General features: G+C 30.4%; 1 protein-coding gene across 1 annotated transcript in view; it reads left to right on the top strand.

Annotated features, from left to right (window-relative positions):
* Nucleotides 1-3,093: 3,093 nt before the first annotated feature.
* The window catches only part of LOC147810160 (putative inorganic phosphate cotransporter), a 45,676-nt gene continuing 24,073 nt past the window's right edge, over nucleotides 3,094-24,696 (top strand). Inside the window, exons 1-5 of the mRNA XM_087160542.1 lie at nucleotides 3,094-3,322; nucleotides 15,756-15,970; nucleotides 19,005-19,238; nucleotides 22,026-22,209; nucleotides 22,826-22,953. Of these exons, the coding sequence (XP_087016668.1) occupies nucleotides 3,286-3,322; nucleotides 15,756-15,970; nucleotides 19,005-19,238; nucleotides 22,026-22,209; nucleotides 22,826-22,953 (798 nt within the window). The 5' untranslated portion in view covers nucleotides 3,094-3,285. The remainder of the gene's footprint in view (nucleotides 3,323-15,755; nucleotides 15,971-19,004; nucleotides 19,239-22,025; nucleotides 22,210-22,825; nucleotides 22,954-24,696) is intronic.

The following is a 24,696-nucleotide window of genomic DNA, read 5'->3' as shown; positions in this document are numbered from 1 at the left end:
GATTTCTTTCTTCAATGATTTATCTTTAAACTTTGATGTTCGTAGTTAATATCAGCCCAAAGTGAAAAAAAAGGAAATCGAATATGTCATTTTCTTTGTTTTTTCTACCGTTTAAAACATAATTAATTTTTATAACAGTCATTTCACCTTTATTTGGTATCGATTTTCATAAAAAAAAATTCACTTTATTTTAAATTGTATTTTTTATTCTCTTAATATGAAGATTTTATAAACACATTACATCGTAAGTTTTATGCGTATTCATGAAATATAGACTCTTTTTTAATATTTATCAAACGTATTGAGTTAGAGTTTTACATGTAGTGGGTTTAATTTAAAAGCTTCCCTCTTAACGTTAACTTAGAAATAGTAAAGTTATTTAAACAACAGCCATCATTTATTGCATTGATTTCTACAATTTATTTATAAAATGTGTTGTTTGTTTTAATTTTGTGTCTAAATTTGTATATTTATAAAAACATATTAAAAGAAAGTTTATGTCTCTGTGTATGTTTAACAAAAACAAAAATCTTTCTGTTTCTTAAATAGTACTTTGACATTTCGTAAGGTACAGTAGAATACATGTATAGTCTACATGTATAGTTTCTAAAACATAACTATACAAATAACCTAGAAATTAAATCAAATTTCCAGGTAATTACAAGGTTTCCTAGGGGTCTATGAAAGCAAAAAAATTAGTAATAAAATTCAAAATTATGTTAAAAAAAACTAAAGTTGGCAGCTTTTCATAGCATACTTTTTAGTACACTAGTAATTTTTTTTCACTAGCCATTTAGTAGAGATTGCAATAAAAGAAATTAACATATATATGTTCCGAAGAGCAGTGGTGGCTCAGGGGATAGAGCACTCGTCTTTCAATAAGGTGAACCGGGTTCGAATCCTAGCAATGGCTGGTCGATTCAAAATTCCGCACCCGGCTCGCATCGACCAGACAGATGATGTGAAATATCTTCGCAGTAGATGGATCATGGGTTACAGTCCCCTTGCCGTCAGGCTAGCAATGGCAGGTTTTCATCTCCTTGCTACGCAAATGCGGATTAGTTTCATCAAAAAGTCAGTCCTTCACGAAAGCAAATTTCTCCCAATTTCTGAGTTAAGATCTAGGAGTTCTCTTGTCTTTTGGATTGAGTTCAAAATTACAAGACTACTGGGTTAAACATTGGTATTCGTAAACCCAAAATTGGGTCGGTTGTTCAATGACTGTTATAAAATGAAATATAAAAATGAAATATATGTTCCGAAAAGTGTTTCATTAAAAGATAGCAAAAAGGTAGTCAAGATAGAATTGTATGTGGATATAATCTTATTAATTTGCTAAGACCTCAACATACATTTATTTAAATAACTCACTTTAATCTTTGCGCTAAAATTTATTTTTGCTTGTAATTGGTGTTTCTGAAAAAAATTATAAAAGGGGCACTGGTGTCTTGCCTTCGTCAAAGGGATAAATAAATAAGAATATTTTATTGTTATGTATAGTGTGCGTGTTGATTGAAGTAACTTCAAATGAATTCTAATAGCTAAAAAAAAGATTGCCTAATCACTTTTAAAATAAAAATGAAATTTTAGTACAATCCGTAATGGTTGAAAGTTAATAGTTAATGTAGTAAGAATAAAAGACCTATTTGTATATCCGCACAGTGATTTTCTGTGATGAAGAAACGGTTGCTATACAATCATTGAGAACCATTTTTCTTAGCTGTAGCATTTACTATCAAAAGTAAGAATCTCAATTTCAAAATTTAATTCTTAAATTCTTTAATCTAACTCTGCAAATCAATATATATTCTAGAATAGTGAGTCTAAAATTAAAGAGTCTAGAATTAAATATTTTCTTTTATGTTTGTTACACGAACAAAAATATGTTGGATATAGAAAAATATATGATGAATAGAGAAAGGTACTCTAGGTCACGATGTTTCAATCTAGCTGACTTAAACATCCTGCTCTCCTGTTTGGTATTCTCTTAATTAAAAAATTTATTTTTGATTTTCATTAGTTCAGATAGCAAATTTTAAAAGAAATAAAATCTACCCTTATAATTGCCACCAACTACAGCCAAGGGGAAAACCTCAAAAAAAGAAGAAGAAAAAAATAGCAAGTCGTAAAAGGAAGCTGGATTGTAAATTAGCCTCTGGGGTCAGGTATATTATTCTCGAAGACGAAAGGCAATAGTACTTCCAAGTGTTGGCACCGTATCTTAATTTTAAAAAAAATAATCTCAGTTCGCTATCTTACTACAAGATTTACCAACTGCACCGGAATCGACAAAACATTTCAAAAACTGGTTGTGAATTATAAAATAAAATTTTCAGGCATTCGATTAATTTTACCAACTTTTTTAAAAGACTCAACGTAGCTTAACTGAAACAAAGTGGCACATCACTTAAACTTTTGAATTACTTACAAATGGTGGTGAATAAAAACCGGATAAATGGAAATTACTAAACCAAGAATCATACATTAAAAGACTACCACTTGAGAATACTTATCCACTGTCCGGAGCAAATTGGCATTTCTGTACAACCGCTTAGTAAACTCTTTTCCAAAGGCAGTACTAGTTTCCAGATATGTATATACATAACAGTCACGTATAAGAAACATTACAGAGTATAACAACCTATAAGAAATATTTGATCATAAAATACTTGACACTAATCACTTCCAGTCTCTTGCACAAAATAAGAAACTGTTAGAGTTGCAAGAAAACACTATTTCTTCATACTCAGCCGGATGTCGCTTGTTAAAATCATAAATCACTCTATCTTCTCTTAATCCTTTCGTTTTGTTTGATGCAATATGATTCGAAAGTTTCTCTTGCTGTAGTAATAATGACAAAATTATCAGCTCTTTCAGAAGTTCGTGAAAATTATGGGTTATGTTTTTTGAACTTTAGTTAATTTAATAACTGGATATTAAATTACACTTATCTTGATTAAATTATTTTCCATTTTATAAAAGTAAGCTTTAAACGAAAAGATGTCATCTTTTTTCTGATAATAAGTTATATTTTATTGCTGTATTCTTTTCAAATGGGTAATAAAGCAGTAAATTTAAACCGGTAAGGCCGACAGCAGTTACCACGTGCAGAGAGCTCAGTGACATTTAGGCTTTTTTTTCCTAAAATATATTTGTTTCGTTTCGGTATCTCGGGTTTGCAGGATTACTAATAGAAATTTTTTTTTATAAAATGGTTCGACGGAAATTTTCTATAAAATTTCCTTAAGCATAACGTCTTTTTCACTTCCTCAATTCTTCACAAAAATGGATCACAAAAAGGAAGAAATCAATGAATCAGCACGTATGTATCTTTAGTTTTTCAATTTGCTAATAATGACCTCATGACTGCCAGTAATTATGCTTTTTGTCAACTAAATGTAGCATAAAATGTAGCTGATTAATTATGAAAAAATTTTAGAAATTGTATTACTCCAATATTCATTCTTTGTTGTGGTTCAATTACGTTGTACTAGAGCTGCACAATAAGCTATTGGTAATTGGCAATTTTGTAATCTGGTAATCTTATTACGAAAATATTTTAAATCATTCTTGAAAAATTCCGGTACCTGTAAGTTGAATTCCCTTCTCGCTTTATGGATTTCGTTTACTGTTGTGTTCTGTATTTTCTCTACATTTTATTTTCTGTTTTTTGCTGATATGTTTTATTTCATATAAATTATTTGCTTAATGTGTTCTATTTTTGTTTCAATTTTTTAATGCTCCTCACACTATTTTATTGATATAAATTTTACTCAGGCTATATTGGTACAATATTAGAAAGCACTTCTTTTTGCAGATATAATCTGAGAGCGGATGAAGAGATTATATCTTTTAGTTATTTTGTGTTCTAGCTTTTTATTTCTCGAAAAGAAATTTTTTTTTAAATATTTTTACAAATATTTTATTTTAAAATTTTTTTTTCTTCTCTTTTCAGTAATCTTTATTATTTTCCATGTTTTCTATTTAAATACCACTTTTAATGAAATGAACAGAATTAAAAGAATATGTAGTAATATTTATTTATCCAAAATACAAATCGATAAACTCTTTCAAAATCTGATAAAAAACAATGAATACCCAACTAATGTAATAAAATTCTATATAAAATCATTGAATTAATCGTATATTTTGGTGGATATATTTTCTAAACATTTTTTTTTGTTAATTTTTATGATTTTCCCATGTGCAAATCCATTTCAGGCCAAAATTCATTGCCAAAATTATTTACTAAATAATTTCTTTGTTAATTTATGTAATTTTTCCATGTGCAAATCCATTTCGGGCAAATCCGTGGCTAAAATTATGTACTAAAATTTTTTCTTTGTTAATCTTTCCATGTGCAAATCCATTTCGGGCAAATCCGTGGTTAGAATTATTTACTAAAAATTCCTTTGCTAAATAATTTCCCTTGTTAATCTATACAGTTTTTCCATGTGCAAATCCATTTCGGGCAAATCCGTGGATAAATTATTTGCTGAAAATTTCTTTATTAATTTATACAATTTTCCATGGGCAAATCCGTGGTTAAAATTATCTGCTAAAATTTTTTCTTTGTTAATTTTTCCATGTGCAAATCCATTTCGGGCAAATCCGTGTTAAAAATTATCTATTAAAATTTTTTCTTTGATAATTTAAATAATTTTTCTATGTGCTAATCCATATCGTGCAAATCTGCGGCTAAAATTATTTGCAAAGCAGGCAATTTATGTTTCTCTTTTCTATTTTATATTTTTTCTTAAATAAACATCTATCTTCTAAAACTATTTATGATCAATTTTTAAAATTATCCAGTATAATATTACCTTGCGCACATCCATCTCGGGCCCATCCTTGATAACTAACAAATCAAAACTTAGAATAACAAATCACTTCAGCAGTGCAGTAAGAACGACACTTTAAAACCCTTTTGTTACACTCGATTTGCGCTTTTGTTTTCATATTTTGTAATCTGGCAATCTTTCTGCGAAAACATTTTTAAATCATTCTTGAAAAATAACCGTCCATGTAAGTTGTTATGATTTTGCTACTCGCTTTATAGTCCCCCCTTTTTAATGTTTTTTCTTTTTATTTTATTATCTGTTTTTACATGTTATATTTACTTTCTATGATCTATTTTTATGTAGTTATTTTATAAAAAAAATTTTTTTGAGTGCTCCTCACACTATTGTATTAATATATTTTGCTTTGGCTTTATTGATACAATATCAGAAAGCACTCTGTTTTGCGGATATAATCGTGTGGGCTGAAGAAAAGATTATATCTTTTTTTTCCGGCTTTTTTTCCGGTTTTTTAATTAACATTTCAATTTTTTTTTTTTTTTTTTTTTTTTTTAATAAAATGTTGCTTGTTATTTTTTTTACTTATTATTTCCCACCCCCTTTTTTCATATGTCTATAATTTTTCTTTGTTTAATTCTTCATTTTGAACTTATCTAATGAGTGCTGTTTACTTGCAGCTTAAGCGCAATAAATGATACTTATTGTTTTTCTTAACTTTCTTAGTGTTTTCTTGTATTTATTTATTTATTATTATAGTGATCATATTTAATGCAGCTTTAGCGCTTAATATTATCTACTATTAACTTTCTTTCATTCTCCTTCTGTTTTCGTTTTTATTTCCAGTCTTTAGGACGTTACGTGTGTTTAGGATGTTGCTCTTTGAGCCTATTATTATGGAATTAAACAATTATCACAATTTAGCGCCTGGTAAAAAATGTGTTCAATATTTAAATTATTCTTCATGTTGTACCCGGTACGGAGAGCCTAAATCAGAGGGGAACTTCGGATCGACATCCTGCTACTCTGAAAGCAAAAGCGAAAGCAAACGATTTTTTGAATTGCATTCTATTCCCGAAACTTTACCTTCCTATAAAGCGTGTGATGATAAAAGATGCAAAACTTGCCCTAATATTGACAAAAAACACACTGTTCCTTATAACGTTAGCTCCAAATCTTTTTGTAAAATTAAAAATGTTATTTATATGTTAACCTGTGGTTTCTGTAATATGAAATATGTTGGACAAACTTGTAACTCACTTAACATTCGAATTAATCAACACCGTTCTGATATTAACAGTAATAAGGCTATCAATAACCTGGAATTGAATCATTTTAGAGTACATAAATTTAACAGAGTCAAAATTAATATCTTAGATATTATAGAGGATTTAGATTTAAGACTACAGAAAGAAAATTACTACATGCTTCTATACAAAACAATTCTGCCGTATGGGCTAAACGATACCTTCCAACATACACAGATTAACTACAATAACTCATCAACTTATTCACTTTTTCATATTAAAGATAAGCGTACAAATCGAGGTAAACGGGGTTCAAGAAGTAATAGAAACTCTCTTAATAGTGACAAATTAAATATAAAATTTCTTTCTAATATGGAAAAAGACTTTAATAAACAATATAGCATTAAACCAATTAAAGATTTTGTCTTCTCCCTTAAGAATTATGAAACATATAAGTTCTACGATCTTATTATTAACTTTTCTTTCATTAATTTACATTTCAAAATTCTTTGTTTCGATCTTATAAAAGCCAAAATGAGCAAAATTTTGCCTAATAATAAGAAAAGTTTAGATAATTTATATTTCGTTATTAACTTTCAAAATCCTATTTTCGATAAGATCAAATTTCACAAAATTTTTGAAAATTTTAAAGCTTTATTTCCATTAAAAGATTTTAACATTATTAAAAGTTTTAAATATAACAAATCACTTGGTAGAACCATTTTTAACTATAATGATATAAGCAAAAATTTAGGGAGTATTAATATATCCGATTTTGAATGTCACTGTGAGGAGGATAAATATTTTGATTTTGTTGATAAACATCATAAACATATTATCACTGGTAATTTAAATATTATAGAAAACTTGGAACTTAGGAATTTAATGATAAAAGGCACAAAATTTAGACCCATTTACCATATATCAATCAATAGGATTCTAAAATACTTTCTTAATGATCTCAATAGTTTTTGTTTAAAGATATCAAATAGATTCTCTTTACCTTTAGGTATGCTAACAGAATGGAAATGGGAAGTTTATTATTACTTTAAAAACTTTATTTTCAATAATAAGGATAATTTAAATAAGAATAACAATTCAACAAATTTTTCTAATATTGTTCAATCAATTAAGCAACTTCAAAAAAATTTTGTAATTACTCCCATAGACAAAGCTAACAATAATTATGCTATATTCTGTAAAAAATTCTATGCTGAACTTTTAAATACGGAATTAAAAAATAGTAAAAATTTTGAACTTAGTAATTTTAATAATAATATTGCCATTAAAAAAATTTTAGCTTTTTACAAGAGATTAAAAATTAAAATTAGCAATATACAATTTCCTTACTTAATTATCAGTCCTAAATTTCATAAAATTCCAGTAAAATTTAGAACTATCACATGTGGGTCTAATACTTATTTAACTAAACCTGGCACCATTTTCTCTAACTACTTAAATAAGATTATTAACTATATTACTAAAGAAGGTTTCTCTTGGATAATCACTAATAATCAACCGATTTTAGATTTCATTAAACATAATAAAATTAATTCTATTGCGACTTTTGATTTCCAGGATCTTTTCAATAGCATTCCCCTTTCTAAACTAAAAGATGTCCTTTTGAATTATTACCATGATTTTAAAAATATCCTTTGTTGCGATTTTGATTATTGGGAAATTCTGATTAATTTTTGTCTTTTTAGTAATTATCTTTACAATGGAAGGGATATCTTTCTTCAAATTAATGGAATACCACAGGGATCTAATTATTCATCTCTCTTAGCTAACTTATTTTTGCATTATTATGAAAAATATTTTACTCTGAGTATTAAATTTGTTTTTAGATATATTGATGACTTAATTATCTTTAATTTCCAAGATTTTACTGTTTTATTGAGTGATATATACCCTGAGGAATTAATCTTACTTCGTAATCATGATGATAATATTAATTTCAATTTTTTGGATTTGGGTATTATGAAAGTTGAAAATATCTGCTTTGTTGATTTATACGATAAAAGAAATGATTTTAATTTTAATATTAATAAACTAGTTACTTGGAATTCTAATGTTTCTAGGAGCATCTATTTAAATACCACTTTTAATGAAATGAACAGAATTAAAAGAATATGTAGTAATATTTATTTATCCAAAATACAAATCGATAAACTCTTTCAAAATCTGATAAAAAACAATGAATACCCAACTAATGTAATAAAATTCTATATAAAATCATTGAATTAATCGTATATTTTGGTGGATATATTTTCTAAACATTTTTTTTTGTTAATTTTTATGATTTTCCCATGTGCAAATCCATTTCAGGCCAAAATTCATTGCCAAAATTATTTACTAAATAATTTCTTTGTTAATTTATGTAATTTTTCCATGTGCAAATCCATTTCGGGCAAATCCGTGGCTAAAATTATGTACTAAAATTTTTTCTTTGTTAATCTTTCCATGTGCAAATCCATTTCGGGCAAATCCGTGGTTAGAATTATTTACTAAAAATTCCTTTGCTAAATAATTTCCCTTGTTAATCTATACAGTTTTTCCATGTGCAAATCCATTTCGGGCAAATCCGTGGATAAATTATTTGCTGAAAATTTCTTTATTAATTTATACAATTTTCCATGGGCAAATCCGTGGTTAAAATTATCTGCTAAAATTTTTTCTTTGTTAATTTTTCCATGTGCAAATCCATTTCGGGCAAATCCGTGTTAAAAATTATCTATTAAAATTTTTTCTTTGATAATTTAAATAATTTTTCTATGTGCTAATCCATATCGTGCAAATCTGCGGCTAAAATTATTTGCAAAGCAGGCAATTTATGTTTCTCTTTTCTATTTTATATTTTTTCTTAAATAAACATCTATCTTCTAAAACTATTTATGATCAATTTTTAAAATTATCCAGTATAATATTACCTTGCGCACATCCATCTCGGGCCCATCCTTGGTAACTAACAAATCAAAACTTAGAATAACAAATCACTTCAGCAGTGCAGTAAGAACGACACTTTAAAACCCTTTTGTTACACTCGATTTGCGCTTTTGTTTTCATATTTTGTAATCTGGCAATCTTTCTGCGAAAACATTTTTAAATCATTCTTGAAAAATAACCGTCCATGTAAGTTGTTATGATTTTGCTACTCGCTTTATAGTCCCCCCTTTTTAATGTTTTTTCTTTTTATTTTATTATCTGTTTTTACATGTTATATTTACTTTCTATGATCTATTTTTATGTAGTTATTTTATAAAAAAAAATTTTTGAGTGCTCCTCACACTATTGTATTAATATATTTTGCTTTGGCTTTATTGATACAATATCAGAAAGCACTCTGTTTTGCGGATATAATCGTGTGGGCTGAAGAAAAGATTATATATTTTTTTCCGGCTTTTTTCCGGTTTTTTAATTAACATTTCAATTTTTTTTTTTTTTTTTTTTTTTTTTTTTAATAAAATGTTGCTTGTTATTTTTTTTACTTATTATTTCCCACCCCCTTTTTTCATATGTCTATAATTTTTCTTTGTTTAATTCTTCATTTTGAACTTATCTAATGAGTGCTGTTTACTTGCAGCTTAAGCGCAATAAATGATACTTATTGTTTTTCTTAACTTTCTTAGTGTTTTCTTGTATTTATTTATTTATTATATATATATATATATATATATATATATATATATATATACACTGAGTAGCCAAATTATTATGACCACCTCAGAGTTTTATGCAAATGAGTTATTGCTTCACAGCGCTGCCGCTAGAGGGCAAGATAACTATAACACGGGAATGCTGGACAAGTGAGTCATTAGTTATACTGTGTTGCTTGCTCAGATATGGGAAAGAAAAGTGATTTAACTGAATTTCAACGTGGAATGATTGTGGGTGCGAGATGTGTCGGAACGAGTATCAGCAAAACGGCTGCACTTGTGGAGTGTTCTAGAGCAGCAGTTGTTAATGTGCACAAAGAATGGACAATCAAGCAAAAAACCGGGTCTCAACATCAGACTTGTGGTCGTCACAGGGTACTGAATGCTCGATCAAAGAGAAGGCTGGCCAGGGTTGTGCAGCGCAACAGGAGAGCAACAGTGCGACAAATTGCAAGTGATCTTAATCAAGGAGCAACCGTGAACGCCTCTGAATGGACTGTTCGATGCACATTGCGCCGTATAGGGTATGGAAGCAGACGACCTGTTCGTAAACCTCTACTGTCTGCTTTAAATAAGCACAGACGTCTCCAATTTGCAAAGGAGCACAAACATTGGACAGTAGATGACTGGAAGAGGGTCATGTGGTCCAATGAATCACGATTTCAAATGCATCGCGCAGATGACAGGATGAGAATATGGAGAAAACAGCACGAAAGCATGGACCCCAAATGCATTGCCACGACACTACGACACTTCAAGCTGGTGGTGGCAACGTTATGGTATGGGGAATGTTCTCTTGGTATTGTATGGGTCCTTTAATTCCTGTACCACAACGCCTTAATGCCCAAGGGTATTTAAGTATCATCGCAGATCAAGTACATCCGTTTATATCCATGGTGTATTCTGGCGGGGATGGATACTTCCAGTAGGACAACACTCCTTGTCATAAAGCTGGCATTGTCCTCAGATGGTTCGAAGAGCATGACGGAGAATTCAACTTGCTTCGTTGGCCAGCACAATGCCCAGATCTCAATCCAATTGAGAATTTGTGGGATGAAATTGAACAGGCGCTCAGACAGATGGATCCAGTATCATCAAATTTGCAGGAATTGGCAAGTGCAGTTCAGCGAGCGTGGTCTGGCATACCTTCTACCACCTACCAACATCTCATAGAATCTATACCCAGACGAATTAAGGCAGTAATACGCGCAAAAGGTGACCCAACAGCGTACTGAAGGGGTGGTCATAATAATTTGGCCACTTAGTGTATATACATATATATAGCACAATAAATAAATACAAAAAAGAAAAAAGATAAAAACGTAGAAAATTAAAAAAAGCATTAAGTTTTATTTACCCCGCATGAGCTGCAATAAAATACAACTCATAAAATAAGTTCAAAATGTAGAGAAAACAGGGAAAAAATTACAGAATAATAAAAAAGGGAACGAAAAATCAATTAACAAAAAATACTAAAAAAATTATAAAAATCGGAAAAAAAATAATAATAAAAATCCGGAAAAAAATATATAATCTTTTAATCAGCTCTCACTATTATATCCGCAAAAAGGAGTGCTTTCTAATATTGTATGAATGTAGCCAAAGCAAAATATATCAATACAATAGGGAGAGGAGCAGTAAAAAAATTTTTTCTTCAAACATAATAGAATAGAGCAAATTAAGTAATAAATAGCACGCTAAAACAGAAAATAAAATGTAAAGAAGAAACAGAACAAAACATAAAACGAAATCTATAAAGCGAATGGCGAATTCAAATGAAGTTACATGAACGTAAAATTTTTCAAGAATGATTTAAAATATTTTCGTAAAAAGATTACCACAATACAAAATAAGAAAACAGAAGCTTAGGAAAAAGCGTAAATAGAGGAATTTTGTTTCATAGTGCGTTCTAGCCGAAGTACAGAAGCGCGTTTGATTTGTTAGTCACCAAGGATGGGTCCGAAAATGGATGTGCACAAGGTAATATTATACTGGATAATTTAAAGAAGTTTACACTTAATAAGGTTGATATTTAACTATACAGTTTTAAAGATTTTAGAAAATAACTTTAATTTAAGAAGAAAAAAAAGAGAAAGAGAGAAACATAACTTGCTTGTTTTGCACGTAATTTTAGGCACTGATTTTCCTGAAAAGGTTTTACGCATGTTTAAAATTACGTAAATTAACAAAGAAGTTTTTAGTAGACTTATTTATAATAAAATTCAAATAACTCAATGGTTTAATATAGAATTTAATTACTTTAGTTGGGTATCCATTGTTTTTTTTTAATCACATTTTGAAGGAGTTTGTCTATTTGTTTTTTGGATAAATAAACATTACTTTTAACTCTTTGCACTCCGATGTCCCCACTGAGGAACCATAAACAGTCCCCACTTTAAAATTAAGAAATTTATACCTTTAATAATTAGTAACCACATTATTTTAAGAATTTTAAAATTGTATAACAATACTATATTGTGTATTTTAAATGCTGTAGTGCTGATATTAGATCAAACAGCTTTTAAAAGTACTCGGAGTGCAAAAGGGTTAATTCTATTAATTTGATTAAAAATGGTATTTAAATAAATGTTTTTAGAAACATCAGAATTCCATGTAATCAGTTTACTTATATTAAACTTAAAATCACTTCTTTTATCGTATAAATCAACGAAACAGATATTTTTTTTTTACAATACCCAAATCCAAAAAATTAAAAATTAATATTATCGTCATGATTACAAAGCAAGATTAATTCCTAGGGGTTAATATTATTTAATATAATTGTATTATCTTGAAAATTAAAGATAATTAAATCCTCAATAAATCTAAAAACAAATTTGATATTAAGAAAATATTTTTTTTTTTTTGTAATAGTCACAAATAAGTTAGTTAAGAGAGAGGAAAAATTAGACCCCTGTGGTAATTCAACAATTTGAAGAAAAATATCTTTTTCATTGTTAAGATATTATTAAAAAGACAATATTATTAAATTATGAAATAATTATTAAAAAGACAATAATAAATTAGAAATTCCTAATAATCAAAATCGCAATTAAGGATATTTTTAAAATCATAGTATTAATTCAAAAATACATCTTTTAGTTTAGAAAGGGGAATGCTATAGAATAGACCCTGAAAAGATCATTAAGTTCATTTGAATTCAATACGCGCTTTATACATTTCGTTTTATGCCTTCTTCTGTGTTTTCGTTGCATTTTATTTTCTGTTTTTACGCGATATTTATTACTTAATGTGTTCTATTTTGTTTTGTTTCAAAAAGAATTATTTTTTGAGTGCTCGTCACACTATTGTATTGATGTATTTTGCTTTGGCTATATTATTACAATATTAGAAAGCCCTTATTTTTGTGGATATAATCGTGTGAGCTAATGAAAAGATTATATATTTTTTTCCGGATTCTTATTAATATTTTTTTTTGGATTTTTATAATTTTTTTTAATTTTTTTATTTTTAATTATTTTTTTTCTCTTTTTTTTCCGTAATTTTTTCCATGTTTTCTCTACATTTTGGGAGTAAAAAATCAACAGAGAAAGCAGAAAAATAGACGACACTATGGCGCCACAAATCATCATAAAAGAAAAACATGAATCTTATTAAACATAATAAAATTTCAAATGTTTATTCGTTTTCAACAAAATTGGTAGATAAAGTCTTGAAGGGAAGGAACTGAGTAAGAGAAGTCAAGGAATGGTGGATTTATTTACATTGTTGGATAAATATTCTGTTGAGAACCGAAGAGTTGAATAGAAGAACCTAGTGAGTAAAAAAACCCACATAGCCACCGAATTTTTGACCGTTATCGAGTTTTTGAAGTAATAATCCTTTGCCTTATTATATTGGCCCTTCCTAATATAAATTAATTATAAGCATACTCAAAAATGACATGGATTATTTATGTTAAGATTAAAGTTAAAAAAAATCAATTCTGTTACTTTAAACATACCCATATTAAAGAAACGACTTATTTTCTCTGATGCATAAAATTTGTGATTTACCTGGTTATGTACCTGGAATAAAAGAAAAAATTTATTTATCTGGTTCTTCCACCAAGCTCTTCTTCAAGTTTGGATTGTTGTTTTCTACTTCAACAAGATATTTCTTTGGCGAGGAAAAGGAAAAGAAAAAAAGAATTATATGTAGATGCCTTAATATTACAAATTTCGTTCCGGAACAGTTTTCTTAAGCACTTCGAAATTGGATTTGATCTAATAGACATGATTTTTTGCGAAATGCGTTGAGATAAATACAAATACTTCAACTACTACATACCTGAGTCAACAATCAAAAATGTCTTTCTTTATATCTGGAAGACAAAAAAAAAAACATTCGCTGAGGTACGCGAAAAGTTCATGAAATGAAATTTATGAAATGTTGGAAACTGGTAGGGCTATAAATTTTATCCTTTTTCATTAGAAGCATAAATATGTTCACGAAACTTTCCGCAAGTTTGTTTGGTATGAATGTATCAGAATGGAAGATCATAATTGCTTCATAATAAATTTATTGTGAAGCAATTTAATAGTTTTTTTTGTCGCTTTTTGTAAAATGTTCAAATATACATCTTGAATATTATGGAAACTTATAGCTAAGATGCAAAGGAACTTTCAAAAAGGTTCCAATTTTACATATGCGTCCTTATCCATTACACAGTCTGATCAAAGAAGAAATGGATTCAGAAAATTAAAGAAAATATCATGTTAAATATACTTATGAACGGAGATAATTTCCGTTCTAAAACATTTCTATTTATCTTGCAAATAATATTAGTTGGATATCCCAATTGGATGCTATGATACGAGAAAACATCTCTATTTATATATTTATTTGAAACGAAAAACTCGAAATTTGAATTTATAAAAAAAAAGTTTGAAAATTTTTTAAATCTTTGGCATTAACTGCGATTTTTTAGGCGTTACGGCGACAAGAATTCTGTCCATTTTCCATACCAACACACTGCTTCGAAGTTACTAATAGTACTTGTAGAACAACGATTCATAATGTAAATTGATCAAGCATTACATTAGTTATTATCAGTTTTGTCCGTCATAGCTGAAGAATGTATTGGATGATGAATGTCCACACAAATTCAAATTTATTTCTAAGGGCAACACAGAAGAAATTATCTTCTCACATTTTATCTTATGGCTGTTATCAGGTTCAGAACTACTCTGACTGTTTTTAAGAACTGTTGATTTATATGTACTATCTGTATTTGTTATCTGATCTGCCAACAGTATTATTTGTGCTACTATTTTATCCCCCATCTTTGTAATATTCGCCGATGCCCTACTAATATTTCTTCAAAGCAATTAACTGGTACCTCAAATGTAAAATATTAAAAAATATTACTTCACTCCAAGCATAAATTTTTGAAAGCATACAAGAATCTTAAAAATAATCTAACAAACGAGCTACAATACAAAGTTTTTGGGTCCCGCAGTAGACTGATCGTTAAGACACGGTTTCCAGCAGATCACCGAAGACAAGCATCACTGGCTGCGGTCAGTGTGCGGGTGGGTGACCATTTGGATCAGTGTGCGAAGGGACCGAGGGTGTGCAGTATTGGTCCTCGTTAAACTGTGCCACCGTAAAGTGCTCGACTTCGCGCGCATTTTGTCGGGCTACCGAAGCGGGGGTGCCATCCCCTCCGTAGAGGATCAAAATTGTGATGGCATGTCTTCGGATCATCCTCCGGGATGTTTCCCAGACCGTCGCCAAAAGCTCATTGTGCAGCTCTAGTGCGACGTAAATTAACAACAACTAAATTTTTGGATTTCAATAAAACTGCGTATTATTAACTGTGAATAAAACTGTGTAGCTTTCGCCAATGCCTTACTGATATTTTTCAAAACTATTAACCGGTACCGCAAATGTAAAATAATAAAAAAAAAAATTATTTCACTCTAAAAAGTACATTTTTGAAAACATATAAGCGTATATAAAATAAGCTAACAAACGAGCTGCATTACTAAATTTTTCGATTTCAATAAAACTATGTATTTTGAATCTTTTCACGACTCATATTTCATTTTCAGATTGCAAGAAGTTTTATTTTCCGAAACGATATACATTCGTCTTTCTTTCACTGCTAGGAACTTTCTGTGTGTTTACAATGCGAGCCAGTGTTAGCATATCTATTGTGGCCATGGTGAATCATACGGACGCCCTATCCATAAATAGTTCCTCAGAAAGTTTGAATGAATGTTCGGATCCCGAACAGACATCAAAAGGGATTGAACATGAATACAAGGTTAGTTTCAGTTTTTCATGTCTCTAATGTTTCAGTCTTTCAGTCATCCCCATTTCTCAACTAATAATAATAATGTTACCGTGAATGACGGAAATCAAGAGAATGTCGATATTCACCGGTGAATATGCATATAATCACCGGTATCAACAAGTCTCTTTTGTGAATGCCCGAAATGTTTGTTATATCCGATTTAATATTAATTTATCCGTTGATATTATTATATTTATTCGATATTTTAACATCTGCTGAGGTTAGATTAGGAGAAACAACAGCGTTTGGAGTACCGGTTAAATGCATACTGGGAAATGGCACTTGACCTTAGCAAAATTGATGTACAGCATACCTGGCAAATGTGTACCGAGCAGTGGCACTTTACTAGACCTAATATATATTTCGGACATTCACCAAAGCGATCATCCACATTCACAGATGGAAATCAACAACCACCAATTTCGGTCATTCACAATATCAATAATAATAACAGTCCTGCATTTCATCTTTCCGGATCCCACCAGCTAACAGATGTAGCCAGAAAATTTATTTAAAGGTAAAACTTACAACACAATTATAATACGATTATGCATAAAACATATCTTGAGTTAATGTGAAAAATGCAATGAAAGAAAGCTTATGACTTTTTACGAGACAATCCTATATACAACCTGAAGATCTGAGAATATTTGTCGTTGTTGTTCATCCTTTTAATCTGACATATATCAGACTCCACTGACAGCAAAAAAATCCGCAATAAAAAGGGGATCTGATGTAAGATCGACCTTAGAAAGTCTAAAGCAACCCAGGATATGTTCCAGCGAAGCTGTTTTAACACAGACATATTTTGCAAGTAGGGAAGGTCTTTCTGCCTCCCTCAAAAGTTAAGGCACTTAAAATGTCCACTTGCAAATCAGGCCAAAGCAGTCAGGGTTCTTCTGTCGCATTTTATGAACAGCAGGGTGCCAAGAGATGTCATATGATACCAGTGGTGCGTAGGGTAGAATTAAGAATTATTAAGTTGATGAATAATAACTATTGACTTGATATATTGGCAACAAATCTAGCAACAAATGTTTTTGTAAAAAAATACTTCTGGACTCCATTGTTACCCATCTAAAAAGTCTAGTTCCCTTCAATATTTAATCCAGGAGTACGCTTTTTGGTTTATAATGACCCTTAGCCTTTCGAAATGGAATTCTTTTGATTCCAATGATCCTGCCGAGTCCTTTTTAGTATTTAAATTTTAAAATCATAAACTATGAAAGTTCAGAAATTACCTAAGTTTACTTTTTAACAATACATTTGTCACGTTCAGGGTCTTCCTAAACTTTGTAGGTCATACTACTTTATATTATTTATAAAATTGCAATTTCCTATTTACTAAAAAATGGATAATTTTGCTTTAATTGGCTAATCAAAAGTGAATGTGTAGAAGCAAGATATCGTAATATTCATTAATTATTCCTTCTGATGAGTTATATGAAGATGGTCATTTATTTGTGATATTTTATTCGATTCTGTACACCGGTTATTCTATTTTTATTAAAAGTATTATTGTCTATACAACTGTGGACTGGTTTTTTCAGAAGAATGTGCATTTTCTTAAGAACGGAATCAGCAGGATATTGAAGGATTTAAATAATTGAGCATGTCGATGTCCTGGTAAACCCACAGAGCAAAGAAATTAAGATATCATCTTCCTAAAATCTCATCATAAAATACAAGACTCCACTCAAACCTAACCTTGCAAAATTTGTGCCCAAAAAATCTTAAATCGTAATGATATTTCTATGCAAAACTAGTCCTCGTACTTCGATTTTAAATAGCATCAAAATTTTCGCCTTTTTTTAGTTTTGCACATTTAACAAAATATAGTTGCAATAATAAGTGCATAAAGTAGCTAAAAGTAGAGGTAGATTGGGTAAGTATGAAGGACATCTAGCGCCTTGTTGGTAAGTGCATCCTTGCATCAGAGCTCCACCTAACAGCGAAAAATGGCATTTGCAATGGGGTGTTATACTGTATTTTCCCCGAAACTCTGTTGTTAAGTTTTTGAAACACGCTATAGACATTTCCTTTAATGCTTGGAATTTTAGCGGATTTTTTCCGCTGGTAATATTCTAAAGCAGAGATTTTTAAAGCAGATAGAGCCGTTTGTCGGAACTTCAAATTCTAACCATTTGTATTTGACCATTGATAAGTCTGTCTATATTATTTATATGAAGTGGTAGATAAAATTCTTTAGAAAAGTCATGCAAGTTTCTGACCCCGCTCAAAGGATTTCAAATTATTAGCCAATGAATTAGTCAAATATCAAAAGTATGCGCCAATTTTCGAAAGTCTTCGCCAAATGCAAATCTTAAAAATTTCTTAAGATTAATTTTCTTTCAGTAAAAAACTATTTTACGGTAGTTTGTTTCAGACTATTATTTGGACCAAATTCTAATTTGTTGCGATACTATGCGGCACATATTAACACCTCCTACAAAAGAGTAGGCCTCTGCACGGGTTAACATAAATATCCTTTAGTAGTCCAAACGTAATGACTTATTTCGTATTATCAACCACTGCGCAGCTTAGTACCCCGAACGTAATGACATCTTTCTTATTTTTCATCAACTGCGCAGTTAACTTCGTCATATCGGACTACTAATTTGATCCGTGCTGAGGCCTTCCTTATTCTAGGAGGTGTTGCACATATACCGAAAACTACTGTAATCGAATAAAAAATGCTGATTTACATAGAAAAATTCATTTTGGCGTAATTTTGAGGATCGAGTAAAATATATATTTTTCTTTCCAAAGGAAAAAAGCATTCGCAAATACTTTCGCCCAAACATAATTTAAGATTTCATCGTATTTGGCGAGGTGACGAATGCTTAGCGTGGGCCCTGTATGCTCTTTTTGTATCAGTAGGAAAAATACTATCTGAAAATACGTAAGTTCCGTATTAGCAATATATAAGGATAGATGTAGATATAATTTTAGTGTTGCAAAATTTCCATACCACTCGTTTTTCTAATTCTGTTTTATATTCTAGGGTGAACACTATAACTGGGATATTAAAACGCAGGCCGATATTTTAGGCTGTTATTTTTATGGAAACGTTGCTACTCAAGTCCTAGGAGGTATATTGGCTGAAAAATTTGGTTTCAAGTTCATTTATGGCGGTGGAATACTCATGACAGCAATAGTTACTTTGTTGATACCTGTAGTTTCCAGTTGGGGTTATACTGCAGTAATTATTATTCGGATAATTCAAGGTTTGGGTGATGTATGAAAATGATTATTTAACTTTTATAACTTTAAGTCATATGTATTTTCTTTATATGCAAAGAAAATTATTTTTAATAATTTCATGTCAAAAATTTCATTTATTGTTTGCATTTAACCTTTTAAGGTCTTAGTACCAAAGAGAATACAAAGGGGAAAAAAAGGCTAACTTTGATAGACATAATGTGAACTGGTCTCCCAAGACTTGGTGCTGCCGTTGTGTATAATAGAAACAACATTTTGGGCACAGCAGCAGAGGCTTTTGATACGGGTTTTCCCCGTCCTCTCCTCCCAACGACTACTGGGGTTGGGGAAGAGAGGAAAAGTTTCTTTTTTTTCTATTTATTTTCGGTTTGTTCTGCATTTTTGCACTATATGTAGAACAATACTGTACTATTCATAAAGATATTTCTTTGGTAATGTATTTATATTATCCATGTTGTTTAAATTTAACATATTTTGAGAAAGAAAGAAAGAAAAAAATATTAGCTAACGGGAGACAAAGTACGCAACCGTACATTTAGAATAGTCCAACAACTAACTCACAGGTGACGTACCTCCTGACAGTTACTTTGTATCTGATGCGCATGCGCTAGACCTTAGTATGGTGGTCTGCTATATCTGAATGTGTAGCTCGCGTTGTAAGATAATTCTCTGGTATAGCATACCACACCGAGCTGTTTCCCTCATTAGTTATGTATACGAAAAGCTGCACTCATTCTCTTTTGAATACTCTTGGTTGGTACAATATTGTGAAAAGCTACACTTTGGAGGTGAAATTTTTGCACCAAACTCTTCCTTGTTTATTGTTTCCAGATAGGTACTTGACAAGTTCACGAAATTTTGACTAGATCCACCGTAATATATCTTATTCTGATCATCTGTCTAAGGCAGTGGTCGGCAAACTTTTTAGCCAAAGAGCCAAATATGAACATTACAACAATTTTTAAAACAAATTGGGAGCCAAATCTGCTTATTTAGTAAACTTTTATTACACTAAATAAGTAGTACACTAAATAAAACTAAATTTCATGCTTAATAAATATTTATTAATGCGAACAATGTGCTTGCATCTCCTTGGAAAGTTTGAGTAAGTCAAGTTTGCATGCCGTTGTTTTTAATTTTAGGCATGATTCCAAGTTCTCATCAATAAGAGGACTTCTCAGTTTACTCTTGATAATGTTCATGCTTGAAAATGATTGTTCGCATACATATATGTAGAACCGAAAAGGGAAAGAACAGCAAACGCGAGCTTTTTCAGCTGATCGTAAGAGTCAGGAATACTATTCCAAGCGTTGAATATGATCATGTCTTCCTTCTCCAGGTCATTCAAAGCAGACCACTTGTGTTGTGATGCCAATTTGTTCCCGCGCATGCTTGTGGTACCTTTGTATCACACCGGAGTACGCCGAGAACATACGAACAATTTCAGCCTGTAGCTTGTACATGGTTTGTGTTTACGTTTACGAAAACTAATAAACTTTAACTCGATGTTCGTTACGTATTTTTACTACAATATAAAATTTTAATTACCTATCTATCTTTTAACTTAAACAAAAAATTATACATGTTTTCGATTTATAGAAGAATTTTAATTTATCAAAATAAGATGTAATTTTTTTTCTTACCAAGTTTTTTTTTAAAATGAAAATATTATTGCGCCTTCCTTGGATATTTGTGCCAGAGCCGCACTTAAGGAGCCAAAGAGCCACATGCGGCTCCGGAGCCGCACTTTGCCGACCACTGGTCTAAGGGAATAGAATAGAGAAGTTGACAAAGTGATAGAAATACTGCATCGATTCCGCCCAGTTTTTTAAAATAAATTATCCATTAGTGATTATCACAAATATAAATGTAGGTATATAATCAGTACTAGAATCTCGCTCGTCGTATTTTTTTAATTGAATTTGTAGCTATAGTAACAAGCTTTCCCCATTTTTTATGAAATCTTGACTACCACTTTTTTAAAATAATAGCAGGGGTGATAGAATTTTATGGTACAAATGGCCGTTTGTAATGTGATTAACTATAACAAAAACCTTTTACACTTAATAAAAATTAAATTATTTTAACATCTGATGTAACTTTGTAAAAAATTTTATTTTTTTGAAAATATGATTGAAATTTGGATTTTAATTTTTGATGTATCTATATCGTTTTATATAGATTAGTTATATAGGTATGTTATTTTAATTAGTCTTTTAATATCAGAAAATAATTATTATTACTCCTTATTTTGCATACAAGTAACCTTCAGAAAATGCAAAAATATTGATGGTTTTAATGAATTCCTTTCAGATGAGGTTACCCTTTCAAAGAAATTCTTATGGAATTTCTTTATTATTTTTCTTGATTTCAATTATTCCTCTTACAAAGAAATGCTTATGACATTGATAATGAAACTGATTTTTTTTTTCTTCAATTTTCTCCCTTACAAAGAAATGCTTATGACATTGATAATGAATCTGATTATTTTTCTTGATTTCAATTATTTCCCTTGCAAAGAAATGCTTATGACATTGATTATGAAACTGATTAATTTTTTTTGGTTTCAGTTATTTCCTTCAGATTATCTTACCTTTTCAAACAAATACTTATAAAATCACTAATAAAATTTTCAGCTTAATAATTTCTCTAATTAATTTGAAAATTTCATGAACAAAAAATTAAAACCTGTGAATTGAACTAATTGTACTGAATTGATATAACCTTTTAGATTTATCAATTTATTTATTTTATATTATACTTCTCAAAAAAATATAAGACCAGTATTTTTCTCTTTCACCAGGGCTTGACTTTTCCAGCGATAAATGTGGCGATCAGTAAATGGTCACCAACATACGAACGAAGCAGATTTTCAGCAATTATATTTTCAGGAATACAGATTGGCACAGTAATAGGCATGCCTATTTCTGGAATACTGTGTACTTCGGACTTGCTAGGAGGCTGGCCATCAGTTTATTACATTTTTGGTAAGTTTTTATTACAATTTAAAGAAGGACCTATTCACTTTAAAAATGTTAGAATAATGCCATAAAATCAAAATTTTCCAAAGAATACAATAAATAAACAGCAACATCTTCAAGACGGACGAATTATAATTGCATTCGTATTGAATCAAAAAGGAAAAAAAAAAGAAAAAAGCGGTACCTTAAATGCGGCAAAGGTAATACGTAAAAGCTGCATAGCTAATTTGACATTGAATTTTTCATTTCACTTACGCTAGAGAAAAATAAGAGCAACCGCGAAAGCAAGCTTTACTCTATTTTTAACTTTAAAAGCAATTTCGCACTTCCGAGTTGCAGATAGGGTTGCTTAATTGCCCGAACGGTACCTCGTAACAGGGTTACCATTTTTTGTTATTTATCTTAACTTTTGGCTAATATTATTTTTTCCATTAAATGTTATTATCTCATATTTTCTCAATGATGTTTGTAAGGGAAGGACGATGTTTGTAAATCACAGACGCTGTAGAATTGATATCCGTTTAATTTTATGTATTAGCTTTATTATTTTAATATATATATATATATGAATTAACTGCTTATTTTGATTTCATTAGACACATGAATCTTACCTGAATTGTAGGTTCAATAACTTGCTTATGGTCCGTGTTTTGGTGGCTTCTGATTTACGAAGAACCTTCTATGCATCCTACAATTTCGAGAGAGGAACTATTTCACATTGAGGAAAACAAGAATGAAGCAAAAATGAAGGTTAGTAGATATTAAATTTCAAATAATACTAATTTACAATGATCAAAAAGGAAGAAAAAAAGAATTTTTTTAAAGACTTGACTTATTTTCAAGTAACGTCATTAACCCTTAGGGCGCTTTTTCATTACACGACACGATACCGACGAAATCGGACGACAAATGTGTGAACGACTATGTCTTTGCCGGATCGTTCAAGCAATTGTTTTTTCACTTGTCCGATATCGTTAGTCCGAGAAGTAGAAATTCTTGTTCATTCAATGTATTGAGTTTGAGTGTGTAGAGACATAAAATTTAAATAATTTATTTGAACGTGTTTTGAAAAATTATAAGTTTTACTTTTGAATTCGTTTTGGCAACGGAGTTAGATATATAATAAATGTTGTTGTGTTCTAAAATGTTTAAGAATTAAAATATGTTATTTTTTTGATAAAATTATTTGTAGTATCGTAAATTGGCATTCATTTAATTTAGTTAGCACAAAGACCCAACAAGTGAGCAGTTGCTTGTGTTCTGCTGTGATTTTTTTCTGCAAACTTTAAATATGCCGGATGATAATCGTCGTCTCAAACTTCTTACTTTATTTTAGAAGAAAAAAGCTAGCAGTGCAGAAACGTTTTTGGGTGCACGAAATGGTACTTACGTATTAACGCCACCGCAGCTACAGATTTGGCGGTTTTTAAGTGCCGCTAATCTACAGCCTTTATTGGCGCAACTTCTGCAACAACGTAAGTACGAGCGAAATAAATGAGGCAAGATATGTTGAAGAAGATTTTTATGTGCTTTTCCATAAGCTACAAAAAGTCCCAAATAAATTTTTTGATTACGTCCGAATGAGAGAAACCAAGAACAAGAATGATGTTAATGAGGAATAATTTTTATATGGCTTTTGAGTTGGCGTCTGCTCGCCAACTTACGTCTGTAATCACTTAACATTACTTAAATTCTTTAAATGTTTTAAAGTATTAACGTTTTTTTTAAAATCGAATTAAAATATTAGTTTCATTTAGAATAATCTTTTTAGATGATTGTTTAAATGAGTTTTATCAAATTTATCTTATGAAGCCGCTCTACCATGTTTCAAAAAATGTTTCACTTGAATCAGGGAGCAGACTTTTTATTATTCAATCAAGCAGAAACCAGTAGTTAGATCGAGTTCTGTTTGAAATACATAATGGTCTTTGTTGGATTTTGTTGAGAGCAAATCAGACTGAAAGTCACGTAGAACAAACTGAAAACTTAACTTTTATTTACATCCAAAAGAATATAAAAACAATAAGATGTTGCCAGCACAGGAAACTCAAACTATCTAACTAATCTCGAACTCAAACCTCAACATCCTCCCCACCCTGGTCGACCTCGAGAGGGATGACCAGAGCTACCGGACGGGTTATATTGTGACCATTAACTCTCAGCTCACAGGATCTTATTTTTCCATCTTGTCCTTCATGCAAGTTAACCACTCTAGCTTTCTTCCACATGTGACGTGGTCGGACATCTTCTTGTAGAAGTACAATATCGCCAATTCGGATGTTAATGATATTGTCCTGATTACGAACTTGATGAAATGACCGCAATTGAAGCAAATATTCCTTAGACCATTTTTTCCAAAAGCAGTCGAGTAAGTCCTGCTGCTGCTTGTAGATTTTTCTTAACTTCGTGTTGTTATTTGGGCTGGATGGAATGGCCGTTAGTTTTCGTCCTGTCAAGAAATGGCTTGGTGTTAAGGCTGTGGAACTGTCATCT

This window comes from Parasteatoda tepidariorum, chromosome 4, assembly GCF_982258835.1.
Source record: "Parasteatoda tepidariorum strain Cologne lab strain chromosome 4, Ptep-v5.0, whole genome shotgun sequence".
NCBI lineage: Eukaryota > Metazoa > Arthropoda > Arachnida > Araneae > Theridiidae > Parasteatoda > Parasteatoda tepidariorum.
This window is presented reverse-complemented; position numbering and strand designations above follow the sequence as displayed.